This window comes from Lates calcarifer, linkage group LG1, assembly GCF_001640805.2.
Source record: "Lates calcarifer isolate ASB-BC8 linkage group LG1, TLL_Latcal_v3, whole genome shotgun sequence".
Lineage (NCBI taxonomy): Eukaryota > Metazoa > Chordata > Actinopteri > Centropomidae > Lates > Lates calcarifer.
Window position 1 is genome coordinate 9060175 of NC_066833.1, and position 15416 is coordinate 9075590.

Here is a 15416-nt window from a genome sequence, read left to right on the forward strand (position 1 = left end):
AACTGAAACTTCAACACATTCAATATCTCAAAAATAGTCTCGTCTGTAAGCATCAGATGAGTGGCAGTGCCTCATCAGTCAAATAAATAAAACATGAGTTTGTAGCTTCTGTAATAATGATGACACATCTCCAACACTACAAAACAAAGACAGAACTTGAAGAAGATGACAGTGATGTCCAAGTCAAGGGAAAAAACACAAACTTTATTCTCTTGTTTTTACAAAACATTTCAGAATCAACCTCGGTAAATAATAAATCCAGTACAGACCTTCATGAAGCAAATGATCAAACATAAACATGACTTCTTTAATATCACCTCAGCGCTAACCTTTAATTTTTTGCTGCTCTAGCACAGTAACAAAAAAGTGTTAATGTATCACTGAAACGACAACAGCAACACAAAGCGGTGTTGGCCTTAACACAGCACGGCAGGTCGATGAGAACATGAGCGACGCCATGAAAATGAAAAGATGTATGACGATCAAAAAAAAAAGAAAGAAAGAAACTGAGATGTTTGTAAAGTTTGTAAAATAGTATGACTGGATCATGGTCGACACAGGCATCAGTGTGCGTTTGACAGGAGATATTAAAAACTACTTTACTGATCAGATTCTGTAGCGACGTTTTAAAAGCCCTCAATCAGCCGTTCCTCAGTTTGTTCATCTGAAGAACATCTGGATGCAGCCAGATGAGTGATAAAGTACAGATTTACATACACGACATGAAGCAAAGAGTCCAGAGCCTGTGTATAATCATTCATAACCAAAAGCCAAGTACCTGAGCCTACGACACAAATAATGTTCCCCAAACGTTATTTGAATAATTAGTATTGGAGCAACGCGTATCCAGGAAATATGTGTTATGGTAATGTGGATTAAAACGAGTCAGCCATCAGATTAATATAACACATGTTGGAGGGTTGTGTTTAATGTCAAGCTGCACCCATTTATATCTTTGCAGAAATAACAAGAAAGTTCATGTTTTATATTCAACATTGAATATAATCAGATTACATAACATCGCATGTATGTAGTGTAATAAACTATGGATTATAGTTTTAAATACGTCATCTGTAACAGACTCCAGTTGGACTTTATAAAATTGAAAACCACCTGTTCACTCTGCATCTTCTCCTGTACTCATTTAAAAATGACGTGTAAATGTCAGCAATTAAAACACATTGAAATACATTCAGCTTTAGTTTCAATGACTGGGCCTGGTGTTGGGTGTCTGGACTGTGGAGATACAGTACAGGTATATGTACAACACACCTGCAAAACCAATGACTGATTCATTGTAGGTGTTAAAGAATATGTCTTCTACATGCCTCTGTGTGTGTACATGCTGACCAGAAACACACATCATTTTCAGTGTTTCTGTCTGTGGGGAAAAGAATGAGAGTCTTCATTCACAGGAGTTCGTCAGCTTTTCTGACACACACTGAAAACCAGCTAAAAACACACACTAGACAATTCCCAGACGGACGCCTCGTATACTTTGTACATATAGGTGAATAAAATGAGGTGTATTATTATAATAACATGCATCTGTATTTCAGTCATTTACTTGACTTTTCATTTTGCCATCTAACCTTTCCGTCGGTTTCACACGAACCTCGGAGAGACTGCTATTTATGCATTAGAGCGGATGTTTACTGGCCTATACCGCTGAGGTAATGTCAAACTGAAGTCAGAGTGACACATCCAGATCATAAATAAGACTGTTCATAGCTTACTCCGTTCCCTCTCACCATCCAGTCTCCATCTCGACATGATTCATTTTAAAATGAGTTTGAAATTCAGTAGGTTTTTGTGCGTCATGCAGATCAATCTTAAAGTGGACGTACAGCACTGAGACAAACAGGCACACAGGAAAACACTCATTTCATCAGTCATGAAACCAGCATGAAATAATCTGGAGTAAAGAATCGAGTTTTGAAGATTTGTGGAGAGTAATGCACTCTCTGCCGTCGTCTAAACGTGGAGGAGAAAATGTGTCATTGTATAAAATTGTGGGGGGAGAGGAGGGACAACCTCGGTTTAAATTACTACACTAATCTTTACTTTGCATAAATGTTCAGGTGCCTGCAGAGCCCCAAAAAACAGAAGAAAAAGTAAAGTGATGTGTGAGGTAAAAGAAAGCAGTGCAGCGCATGAAATGCAATGAAAGGTACTAGAGTGTCAAAAAAGTAAAGAGACCTTTCAGAAACAGAGACAGCAGGGTTTCAGATAGGTGTGGAGAATCCTAACAGTGCAGATACACATGTTTACAGTAAATACTAGAAATGATAAAAAGTTAAAGTCACTTAAATATCAGGACTGTCAAACACAGAGAAATAAATAAACTAGGTGCAATGCCATAAGCTCAAGGGTCATGTGATGCACTGAGGGAAGATGGGTAGAAATTAGAGTGTGCCCATTCCAGTGACTTCAGACGTCAGCCTAGAACAGTTCAGGGAAGACGGGGTGGAGGAGGAGGAGGAGGGAGGAGGGAGGAGACAGAGAAAATAAAACAACTGTGAAAGAAGAACTTTCGCTTGAAAGTGAAAGTTATGCTGCAATGGCTGCTTTGTGCTTCAATCTGCTGCTGGCACCTTTTTAAACTCACCATATTTTCATTGCACACGTTCACATTAAACCTCTTAGCCTCTAAAAATATGGTACAATAATCATGCAATACCAACGCCCTCGTGAAGCCATGCAGTGGACTGAAAAAACAACAACAAAAAAAACATGATGGCGTCATGAAACATCTAATATAAGGTGTTGTTCCCTGACAGAGGCATCACATCACTCTTCCCTCTGACAGCATTGCTTGGTGGCAGTCGCGTTCGCTCTTTTTTCTTTGCTTTTTTTAAATTTTCCATTTTTATTTATTAGTTTTACTCTTTCCATACAATGACACAATAGGATTTGAGAGGCAGATTTATCTAATATAGTAATGACAGAAAGAAATACAACATTATTCTTGGAATGAAGCATGCTAAATAAATACTTAAAGGAGTAGTTTGACATTTTGGGAAGTAACAGTCGATAGTTAGCTTAGCTTAGCTTAGCTTAGCTTAGTCAAAGGATCCTGGTCATTGGTCTCCTGCCTCATCAAATGTAGCAGTTGCATCCCCAACAGGACATCAAACTGTCCCACAAACATCCTAAAACATATGTCCACAACCAGCCGCAGTGGAGCTTTAGCTTCTGAATATTCGCACGAGTATCGAGTATCGAGTATCGAGTATCTCACTTTTTCGCGCTCTATATTTGCGTTATTCTGTTTGTGAAAAGACCTTAAAAGTCGCAAAATCTGAATTCATCTAAAAACACAGACCAGGCAAACGGTTTCACCCTTTTCCATCCTTTGCTAAGCTAAGCTAAGCTAAGCTAACCATCTCCTGGAGCTAGCTTCGTAGCAAACTGGCAGAGATGAAAGTGGTATTGATCTTATCTAAGTAAAACAATAAACTAATAACTGTATTTCCCAGAAAGTCAAACGTGCTTTTTAACAATACACTGGCTACATCAATTTTAAACAAACCCCAGCGTTTGGTCATGTGACTTTTACTACAGATCTCCCACAGGCTAACGCTAAAGTCTTATGCACAACCAAGGGACTCTAGGGGAGGTTCCATGGGACAACAACATAGTGGTTAATTGTGAAGCGGCGGTTTTGGTGTTAGCTTCTGAAAAGAGAACCAGATTTGGGGGTGACTTCAGGATGTTGTCATAGACGAGGGGTCATTCCACATGGCAGCCACGTCCCTGAACCTGCCATCGGAGTTGTGGGAAAGCAGTTGGGATTAGTTTTGTCTGTTGGACTGTTCTGTGAAATCCCCCTTAAGAGGTCAAAGACATAAAATCCTGTGGGTTTTCCTGCTCTAAAGCAAATAACAGGTTTTCTCAGAGCTGTGGATAATACGTTTATTTTCTTTGCTGGTGATGAATTAGAGGTTTCAGGGAGAGTGAAGCAAAATTTAAATTAAACAATGTTCACTGAATTTTACTGAGGAATATAATATCTTAACAATAACAGTAAGAGAATATAATAAAGATGATACAGATAACATAATAAAAAGCATTTGATCTTGGAGTCAACACACACTGCTGAGGCTGTATTCACAGGTTTTCAGATTCATTGTGAACAATTTGGCTGTAAACTTTGCAAACTGAGTTAGGCGTTGATCATTTTGTGATTCACTTATCGATCATCCAGTTTTCTAATCTGCAGATTCTGTTCAAAGACACAGCGTACTTGTCTCACGAGCTGGCATTGCTCCCATGAGCCACTTAGGTGCAAAGAGTGAGCTTGGAGAAACTTAATGCATTTTAATGCCTGCACTCGAGTGGAAATAAGGGGCAAAAGTGAATAAGAACAACTGAGAAAAAAAACATGAACGGCCACATTATTCATGGGTTATCTGCCGCTCGTCAAAAACCTCACAGATATCGCACATTTTCTGGCAGCTCACCAGAGTATCAGTGTCGTGAGTGTCAAAACATCACAATCACAGACGGTTTTCTACAAACACGGTCACTCAGGCGTTACTTTTATGTTTTAAATTGAGCCGGAGTCCAGCAGTTAAGAGTTAAAAGGTTACCTTGCATTGATGAGATACTGGGCCAGGCTGATGTTAGCGGGGGTCCCTGTGATGGTGATCTGGCGCTCAGACGAGCCCTCCATGGCGTTTGCAATTTTGATCTGCGCCCCAGACATCTGTCGAATCTCATTTATTTTGGTTCCCTGGCGTCCAATAATGCAGCCTATTAGCTGGAAAAGAGCAGAGATCTTTGAACATGAAGCCTGGAAACCTCTGTGCTGTCTGCACACATTTCCACTTAATACCTAATACATCTGAAGTTAAAAAGGAGGTTTAATGGGTTATGAAATGGTCTGGGGTTTAATTTAAATCCCATCATTTAGGAAATGAAGTTAGATTAATGACAGCATGGTCAGTAAATCAGCTGATTGAGGGTACTCTGCTGTGCCAAATAGGAAATGAAGTCTGGAAGATCATTGTTGGTGATGTTGTCAATCATTTGTTCATATAATATTACAAAGCTTGATCTCAGTGCTACTATTTCCAAATGTTTTCTTATCATTTAATTAACAACTGAAGCTGCGATTCACCCTGTGAAAACTCTTCTGCACGTCATCTGAATTCAGATATGAATAACCAATTGAAAGTTCCATAATTTGAAGCTGTCTCACTTCTAACCTCTCCAGCGTTACTCACATCATTAGGAATGGTGAGTTCGTGGGTGCTGGCTGGTGGACTGGCATCCAAACCTGAGTTCAGGAGCAATGGGATCAGAAAGGAGAGTCGGATTTAAAGTCACTTTAACGGAGCTGGAAAGAATATTTTTGTCATTTTGGGAAATATATTTACTCACTTGTTTGCCGAGCTGGTTAGCTCTTAGCTTTAAAGGTTTTTAACCAGGCTGTTGCCCCAGTATTTCTAGGCTTTTTGCTAACCTAAGCTAACCGGCTGTCAGCTGTAATTTAGCATTAGAGTGGTATTGATCTTCTTATTTAACTCTTGGCAAGAAAGCGATTAAGTGCATTTCCCAAAATATCAAAGTGTCAACAGGATGTGACAAAAGACAGCCCAGAACACACTTAAAGAGAGCACATTTTTTGAAGACCCCTTGTTGATTCAATAAATCATTCCACTGGAAACTAAACTGCCACATCCTCTCGGATCAAAGCGGTGGAAAAAAAAGAATCAAACATTACTGTGTTTATTCATGTGACCTTCAGCTGGTCTTTGCAAGAGCATATGCAGGACGTGACACAGGCAGACAAGCATGTACCAAGGTCTGTTCAGATATTCATTCAGATATTCATTTGGTTATTACAGTACAATGTGGCCAAGCTATTTCACTGAAGATTTCATCTGTAATGGAAAATAAAACAACCTAAAATGTGTTGGAGGAATAATGTATCCCGTTACCAAGTAATAATGTAATTTCTCTTTACACTATTTTAAAGTGAAGCCCAGTGTCACTTTTTTTTTTGCCTTTCACTGGCATATTATCAGACAGAGCCAAGAGAAAATATACATGAAAAAAAATCAAAGAAAAAGAGAAACCACAGGGGCCGAGTCATGCTGTGCCAAAAGAGAGATAAGGTGCAAGGTAGGGGAAGAGAAAAATGTTTCTCTGGATGCAAAGAGAAGGAAGAATCTAAAGGGCCTTGTGGGTACGTACCAGGGAAAGCAGGGGTGGTCTGTCCGAGAGGGGTAAAGGGGGTTTGCTGCATAGCCAACTGGTGGAGCTTGGTCAACTGCTGAAGGGTTAGGAGGGAAAGTAGAACTAAGAGGTTACTGATACACAGGTCACACCGAGAAATGAAGCCAACCAAAACTAGAGTGAAGAAATGGTGAGGAGAAGGAGGTCACGACACAAGGTGGTGGAGGATAAAAAAGGAAGAGAGACAGAGACACGGAGAGAGGGTGATCGTCTGTAATGGAGTTAAAAAGTGCTCGGTAGTTTGATTATTTTGTACCTATTTCCCTGTCACATACTCCAACGTATTTATTTTAGTTATAAAATGTAGAAAGAGACACAACTCCACTCACGAGCACATTAACCAAATGCAGGAAATCCTGTCATCTCCACTTTCCCCCTCGATTATCATGTGTCCCTCTAGTTCGCACTTACAACTCAGAAACAGGGAACCTGTGGTTTTACATGCCTGTCAGAGCAGCCATTTACCCCCCCTGACGTGGTCACAGACATGTCCGTCCCCCCCCGCTGTGTATCATTTCCATCAGGAATGAGGGAAGACGGATGCTTTCAAGCCTCCTTCTCCTTTTTGAGAGGAGTTTTAAGGAGGTGGAAGAAGGTGTCAAGCCTGTGCTTGAGTGATTGTACCGTCAACCACCACCTCCACCGGCATCAATCACTTCCCAACTTTGAATTAGTGGATCTGACACAAGGTAGGTCCTGAGATTCTCTCATGACAAGGACAGATGAAGGCAGATTATTAATGGAGACTATGTGGTCAGCTGGAATTAAAGGGGTGTCTCCATCAAAATGTCCGTTACTGACTTTACCTTTATCATTATCACTGGAAGCTACAGTTTTGTCATCAACCAGATCTGGTGAGAGATCTTTCCCGTGGTTGAGCTGCAGCCCAACCATAAACTATGAGGACGGTGATTCTGGAAGTCATGATTCAAGACTAATAACTTCAAAGGTAATCAAATGGCTGCGACCATTTTTATGACACATAATTGAGAAGAGACTAAGAACTCACATCTGGGTGTGGTATGGCGTACTGTCCCTGAATTGTGTAGGCCTGGGGAGATGAAAAACACAAGAAACAGCTGATTTTAGCATCTTATACAACACAAACAACAAATCAGCTGTTGACATTTTCAGCTTCAATGACCATAAAGCATGATGACTGCAGTGAATACTATACTCATCATGATTCTTATTATCATATCCAAGACAGGAACATACACAGGATGTAATATGTCGATGTGAAGTCTTAGAAATCAGTGCTCGATTATATAATAAATGAATGCATAACTGACCATTTCCATGACTGGCAGGCAGGATTACTGTACTATCACTGCTCACTTTATTAGGAACACCTGCACCAGCACTTCTGCAGCACAAACACCCCTCTGATTTGAGACTGGTTGGAGCGGACAGAAACTCTACAGTAACTCAGATAACTGCTCTTTATATTGAGCAGGAAAACATGAACAACACATTGAACCTTTACAGAGATGGGCAACAACAGGCCGATAAGAGCTGAAGACCACGTTGGGTTAGACTCCTGTCAGCCCAGAACATCTGAGACTGGACGACTGAAGACTGGAAGAACGTAGCCTGGTCTGAGGCAGCAGATGGTAGAGTCCATGAATCCATGGACAGTCCAACAGTCCAGGCTGGTGATGGTGGTGGTGTAAAGGTGTAGGGGAATGTTTTCGTGGCACAGTTTGGGCTCCATTTATTTACCATCTTCTACAGGCTACTTCTAGCAGGATTATGCTCCGTGTCACAAAGGAAAAACTGTTTACATGAACCAGATCTGAATCCAGGAGAAAACCTTTTGGATGGGTCTTGTAGAGTCTAGAACTGAGGCTGTTTGACAGTAACAGTACAGTGTTCCTAATAAAATGCTCAGTGAGTGCACAGGACTTAAAATGCATACAAATTGCCTCCACCGCCACTTGGCAATGCATCTTTGGACCTTGACATGATTTCTGAGTTTCATCTTTAATTCACAAATTTGAGTCTATAAAGAAAACAAATGTTGATGTTTAAAAACCCACTACAGACTCCAGACAGTTAAACTGAAGTTAACGTATTTTTGTACCTGTGTCAGGAACATCTGCACAATGTGATGCAATCCAAAGAGACGCCATCACAAACTAAACTTTCAAAAATAACCGTAATCTCAACACACTGTACACGGTCCAAACAAAACTGATCATTCAAAGGTAATATTTATACATATCCAGAAAAAAGACAGGCGTCCAAATTGGACTCATTAGGTAGTTAGAGGCTGTGTTTCTCATATTTATCTCTTTGTTGGCCAAATGCATTCAGAAGCTTTTAGCCCAGATCTGCAGCTGAATCATCTGCATTAGCTGGATGTGCCCTGCATTCTTACTGAGACTAATGTCATTGTTGCTGAATCAAACAGTGTGGTGCTCACAGGTACAGCTCCCTCCCTCCCGCCTGCAGGAAGACAGGGAGACACACATCAAACCGACTCTGGCTGACCTCCCTGAGACTTTGTGAGGCATTATAATAATGTCACACTGCTTCTGAGAGTGGACAGTCATCATTTGCATGTGCAACAACAAGTTATTTTAGTGTCTGAACAACTAATAGTGTAATTTTCCCAATGAGGGCAGCCTCATTTGCAAAAGGGTTGTGGTGGCACACATATGAAAATAAAAAGCCTTGTGGTAACAGGCAGAGGCTGATTCTGCAGTAAAAGTCTCAGGTTGGCTGTCGGCACAAAAACTAACAAGCTAAAGCTAGCTCAGCTCTTACCTGGCCGCCAGAAAAAATGACTGGGGTGGAGGCCGGCTTTGGGCGATAAGGGATGGTGGCACCTTTAGGTGGGGACTAGGGAAGAAGAGAAAGAAGAGGCAGAGTCAGTCTGAGGCCGGCCATGGTCCTGATGTATTTGAAAAAGGATATGAAGCTACTACCAGCAGCCAGTTAGCTTAGCTTTGTAATAAAGACAGAAGACGAGGGGTATGAGCTAACCTGGTTCTGTCTGAAGCTAAGACTGATACCACTCTGTCCATTTTCAGGTTGCTGCTCAGTAAAGTCACAGTGTGTAACTTCTAAACAATCCTGCTTTTGTGTGGATTAAACTAATGAAGTGGTAAATAGATTTTGTTGCCTCCTAATGGAGCCATGCTAGTTTTTCCTCCTGCTTTATGCTAAACTAAGCTAAGCGGCTACAGGCCGTTGACAGACGGTGCTATTGATCTTCTCATCTAATTCTCGGCGAGACAGCTAACCAGCACATTTCCCAAAATGTCAAACTATGTCTTTAAAGTAGAGTACTTCATCTGCATTCACAGACAAGCGTGATGATCATGGATTAAATGCACCACCACGTCTGGGTTTTCTTTGCAAGTGTATGATACAGCAGGGAGGTGGTTTCACTGAGAGAGCTGAGGAGTTCCAGTTTGCAAGCTCACTATAATGACAGAGATATTGATTCACGCTGCGCTGCAGAAACAAGGCTGTTCAAGACAGTGGAGAGGGCGTAATCAGATTTCCTCTGTAGAGGGAGGAGGAGTATCCACTTATGTGCAGTATGTGCTTCAAATACAGTATGAAGATGCAGCGATGCTGTTCCTCATGGAACACAAACAAGCTGACAGTTCTTGACTAATTGTAACTACGATGACTTTGTCTTATCTGATGATTTTAATCATTACTCTTGAAGCAGTTACCGCACAAATAAATCCTTTCTATTGCCTATCCAAGTCTGTGACAAGACGTCTCTGCCCTCGTCATCAAGTCTTCGTACGGCACTTAGAAAAACAAAATGGAAACTCCACAGCAGGACACAAATTGCCCTCAATAGGACCTCTATTACGCAAGAAGATTGCTCGTCAAGTTGACATTTATAGATAACAGCTGCCAGGTGTTTCTGACCCCGACTAGCCTCACTTTTGGTGAAGGAAAAAGAAAGCTTAACATTTTTGCGAAACAAAACATTTTAGTTCCATTCCAAAAATCGATTCCTGAGAAAATGTGTTTTGCAGCAGTGAATACCACTACGTAAAGTGCACGGCTGCATGGGTTTAAACCTTTCTCCTGATTCTTGACATACCCTACCTCCAGCATTACCACACAGATTTGTTTGACACACTGGATGATGGCTTCTGGGGTCCCGGAGATTGTCACTGCACGTTCTGTGGAGTTGGGCAGCATGTCCCCGGCCACCTGAACCTGGGCCCCTGTGGACTGAAGTAGAGTGAGGGACCTTAAGGGACTTGACAATGTTGACAGCATTCAGTTCTACCTCACAGAGCCGTGAAGGGTTGGAAATACTTCCTCTGCCAGTGTCAGCCTTTATCAATAACCTCCTCCTGGCACAGGCTGAATAAAAGACTCTAATCATCTATCAACCTATCAAAGAACTCCAGGATAAATACGCTGATGGTCCATCTGAGAGCACAACATGCTGCTGTTACCAGAGTAACACACATCTGCCTTTGTCTCCACAGTTTTTCAGACTTCATCTAATCATCTGAAGGTAGGAGGTAGGTAGGTAAAGTGCTCTCCCACTCTTTCAACAGTGATTATTCAGAGACAGCAAATGCCTTTGGCTTCTGGATGCTGTTGCCCAGCCTTTATTCAGGCTTCTTGTATTTTTAGCCACATTTAGGCAATATCTCAACAATTTTTTTATTTCTTTTGATTTAATTCATGGCTCCCAGATGACTCAGACACACTTTGCTGATTCCTTGACATTTCTATGCCCTATGACCACACACTGAGTGCAGTCGAGTGTGGTTTGTTGGATTTGTAGCCCCACCTTACACCACTGCTGCACCAAGTGGGGAAGATGTCAGCAAACAGGACTATTAAACGTTTTTAAAATTGCTGCTAGCATGGCTGTAGACTGTGGGCTCATCAGTGATTTAACTCATAGTTCCTGACTGGTAAAATAAATAATAATAATAAAAAAATATCTGGAAAAAACAGAACAAGCAAATAAAAAGTCACAGTTGAATGGGCTTGTGCTAATTAAACTGGAGTTGTGATGTTATAGCTGCAAAGTCAGACATTTATTCTGAATATTACAGATATTACATTATCAGTTCATATAAAAGTGGCAATAATCAAACAGTGAATCAGTTTTCATAATTAGCCTTGGATCTAATGATTTGAGGAGAATGTCTGCGTTTCTGTTTGTCTTGCACGAAGAAACAAAAATGAGAAAATCACAGACTCTCTTATTTCCATATCATACCTCTCTCATTTCTTTTATTTTGGAGCCTCCTTTTCCTATGAGGGATCCACACTGGCTGGCTGGCACTACAAGCCTTAAGGTGACGGGGGGCTTGCTGGTCGCTGGGCTGTTGCTCATGGAATTGATTATGTCCTGGAAAATGAGAACATACATTTCATTTTGCAAGGGTAATATTTTCTCAGCACGCCCGAGAAGAGCGGCGAGGTTCGTCTGTAAATAATGAGCACCTTGGTCAGAAAGGCCTGAACTCACACAGGTCACAGAGGACTCCTGTGAGTCCTCTATGAGGCGATTTAAATTCACCAGTTACAATCAAGTGATACCAATAACCGTCACAATGAGTGCGTGTGTCTATGAGCTAAACTGACCGCTTGTTAAAGAACATACATACGTCATATAGGGAAAACTGCTGCCGCCATCTGATCATACCTCTTCAAACTTGTAGGCAATCATGGCAAAAGCCTTGAAGATGGTGTCTGTTGGTCCAGTGATGGTGACAATCCTCTCTGGACAGTTGCCCTCGGAAATATTGATCCGCGCTCCGCTCTGGAAAAACAACACGCACATCGCTGATGGAGTCAATATAGGTGATGTGAATCTGTTGATCACTGACAAACCCGAAGCCACATTTAATACAGATTTCGACCTATGTGTACTGTGTGTAAAGTGTAAATATTTTGGGTTTTGTCATATTTGAAATGATGCTGAAACTCACCTCTTCTCGCATCTTTTTTACTGTTTCCCCTTTCTGGAAAAAAAGCAAAACAGTAATCAAAAATCTAAAAATAACTGAAGCAGGGTTTGATATGACATAAATTCTTTTTTCACAAGTGTGAGTATGAGCAGAAACATGAGTGATTTAATAAAAATACATACCTTTCCAATTATACTTCCAACCTCCTGGAATAAAACATGAAAAAGAGAAAACAATTATGATTCATTAAAGAACCTACAGGGTAAATGTGTGGTAGTAAAACTGCTTTTTTTCCCTGTGCAAGGTGGAAAACAGTGCAGGTGCATGCAGAGGACCCACAGCCACATGGAGGTGTCGAGGGCCACACTTTTCATATGCACGTAATCACTCTTCATCAGCTCGGTGTGGCACAGTGAGGAAAGGGCAGAGGGGCAGCGCTGGCTGCGAGCGTCAACACTCCCTGACGTCTGCTCGGTGACTCTGAGGGTTACATCCATTGTGATGTTGAAGCTGCAGGCCAGCTGCTGCACAGAGCCAGGTTCCCCCCCCCCCGGACAGCCATTTATATCTATCAAGCTACGTAAAGTCTGTTGTTGTCCTCAAATATTCTTTAAGGAATCTGTGCTTCATTCAAGTATTTGTTTAAATTTCAGTACAGGTCCTTTAATCAGCTTTTATCTGTTTTATTGCTGTGTAAGTCAGTCACTCACAAATGACTGCTTCTGTACATTCAGCAACTTTATAACAACAGTTATTCAGCTCTTAAACACTGAGCCATCGTTCACATCTAACAATTAGACTCAGTAAACCCAATCAGATGCACATTTTACTGCTCTAAACTCACCCCTGAAACCTGATGAGATGACAGATTAGATCCTTCACAGGTTATTCTCCTCAGCTGCTCTTTGCTGGAGGGGTATCGTAGCTCTGCTCTCTGCTTTAAAACACTCCAACAGTGTTATATTGGATTAAAGTCTGCGGCCAGATCATAGTTTTCATGTTTTTTTTCTTTCCAAACTCGTGTGTGTGTTGGAAAATTGAGTCCAGGAGTCATCTTTTCATTCAGTATTTGTGGACCATTAAATGTGGGGCATCTATAAATATCATCTCCCGTTACCTTTTGCACTCAGCACACTCCCACCTCCACGCTTCACAGTCTGCACCGTGCAGCCACATCCAAACATCTGATCCAACCAATTTATACTGTACACTGCATATAAATCTGAGGGCGTGGAAAAACACACATCACACACAACTGACTCTGGGGTGCATGTCTACACCCAACAGACCATACTGAAAATATTCCAATACCCAACTCAGCCCAACCAATAGCTGCTGAGTGTGAGGTGAGACAGATGTGGGTCTGCCAAAGTCCTCCCCCTCGTACCCAGTCGTCTTCTGGCAGGTTCTGGGCCTGTGTGGCCGCAGGGTTATTCAGACTATCAGTGGGTCATCGGAGTCTGGAGTTCCTGCATGGTTAGCCATGCAGTGGATGAATTCCTGTACCGCAGATTCTTTGGCACACAAACCAAGAGAAGATGTTGGCTCCAGTCACCTCCAGTTGAGGTGCAGGATCCCCGCCCCCCTGCCAGGAGACCTCCATTAAGACTTAGGCATTAAACACACAGAAACCTTTCCCTTTAACAAACTATACAGACTTTGAAAAAGCAGAAAGTTGAGACTGAAAACACAGACGTCGGTGCCCACTTCAAGGTTACACACTACACCCTGAGCAGAGCAGAAAGCAGAGGAACACTGCAGCAGAAGCCTGTCACTCTACAGAGGAGTTTTTTTTCTGTAGAGAGTCTGTCAATGTTGAAGCTAAAATATATTAGATGAAAGTAAGAACAGGAACAAAGGAAGCAGAGATCCAGGCTCAGGCTACAGAAGTACTGAACGATGCTAATAATGTTATTAATAGAAATGATTAGAATAATAATAGATAATAAATAATAACAACAAAGATGTCATTTATTCCCAAGAAGTCCGACTGGATGTTTTAATGTAAAGTAACGAAGGCACAGTCGCCATGTGTTATTCTTACTTTTCCATGCATGAGGAGGCGGATGGTCAGGGTGACGTTGAGGCCTCCCTCTGATTGGACTTTGGTGGGCTCCATGCTGGGGGGAGGGGGGGTAAGACCAGTCCTGGATTGGGATGTCCTCAGAAGGAGAAGGAGTAGGGCGGTATTCCAGCCAGCCAGTCACCTGCCGAACCCAACGCCACAGACACGTTAACACGGTGATGTATGATGTATGATGTCTTTACACACACAGTACAGAACAATTTTATGGTTCTTCATGAGAGTTTCCACAAATGTTTGCATTCCAAAAAACCTGTGGTCACTTGTGCTTTAGGAGCAGGTCACAGCGGCTCACGCTGCAGACGATATTCCAGCCAAAAATCTGGGCTAAAAATAAAACGCTGGCGTCTGCAAATGTGACACAGCAAGGCCTCACTTTTAAGAGGCGCCCACACAATATTTCCCCATGAACAGTGCACAGAGGGAGCAGCTGTGCCGACATCGTACATGATCTATGTAAAAAATCTGAAACACACACTGCCCACTACAGGAACACAACTGTGCCCAGAGGACTGTACAAGAGATGAAACTAAATGACATTAATGAATTCACTGACTAAACTCCTGAAGATGAATCTCTTCTTGTAATAATGTTTGTAAAGGTGCAGCACAATGGCTTCCAGAACACTTTGTGGTTAACGGTAAAAGGCTCTTTTCTATGAGTCAGACATTAAAGCTGTCCTCCAGTGTCCTCATTACAGTTAGTCAAATTACTTTGCTCCCCTTTGACTTTGCTACCGAGGAAAAGGCAAACAGGACTGTCTGTATGCATGGAAGACTTTGCCAAAAAGTGAAAGTTAGTTTTTGTGTAGAGTAAGTTATAAGAAATGACCTGGTGCTCTGTTCATTGGAATGTGTTTCTACTGTGTTAAGTCTCAATACAGAGAAAAGACTGGATGAAGGAATGCGTTTGTGCACGGCTGCCAAGTAAGAACCGACCTCGGCCACGACTGACCCTGTGGCTGTTATCATTTCACATTTCACTGTCCGAAATGTTAATTCCAAGTCATCAGCAGATAATCTACCTGCTGCCCTCACCCACCCTGCTGACTTTGTGTATCATTCGGTTTCAAAGACACAAACAGCCCCAGGTATTCTCACCAATCTCTCCTGTGTTGGAGTAAAGTCTGGCTCTCCTCATGTTTTTAGTGGCTTGTTTGGCTACAGGTTTCACATCTA

At 41.8% G+C, this 15416-nt stretch overlaps 1 protein-coding gene across 5 annotated transcripts in view; it reads right to left on the bottom strand.

Moving 5' to 3' along the window:
• Window positions 1-183: 183 nt before the first annotated feature.
• pcbp3 (poly(rC) binding protein 3) overlaps window positions 184-15416 on the bottom strand; it is a 48985-nt gene continuing 33752 nt past the window's right edge. For 2 of the 5 annotated variants that reach the window (XM_018683177.2, XM_018683178.2), the window contains exons 6-17: window positions 14200-14362; window positions 12338-12361; window positions 12177-12209; window positions 11891-12007; window positions 11462-11593; window positions 10321-10449; window positions 9013-9087; window positions 7253-7294; window positions 6202-6280; window positions 5229-5281; window positions 4593-4762; window positions 3058-3762 (exon numbers count right to left, since the gene is read on the bottom strand). In XM_018683177.2, coding sequence (XP_018538693.1) covers window positions 3708-3762; window positions 4593-4762; window positions 5229-5281; window positions 6202-6280; window positions 7253-7294; window positions 9013-9087; window positions 10321-10449; window positions 11462-11593; window positions 11891-12007; window positions 12177-12209; window positions 12338-12361; window positions 14200-14274 — 984 coding nt within the window. In that variant the 5' untranslated portion in view covers window positions 14275-14362 and the 3' untranslated portion in view covers window positions 3058-3707. Of the gene's footprint in view, window positions 2443-3057; window positions 3763-4592; window positions 4763-5228; window positions 5282-6201; window positions 6281-7252; window positions 7295-9012; window positions 9088-10320; window positions 10450-11461; window positions 11594-11890; window positions 12008-12176; window positions 12210-12337; window positions 12362-14199; window positions 14363-15416 lie in introns of those variants that run through there. The other 3 variants (XM_018683182.2, XM_018683181.2, XM_018683180.2) reach the window with 3 other exon arrangements.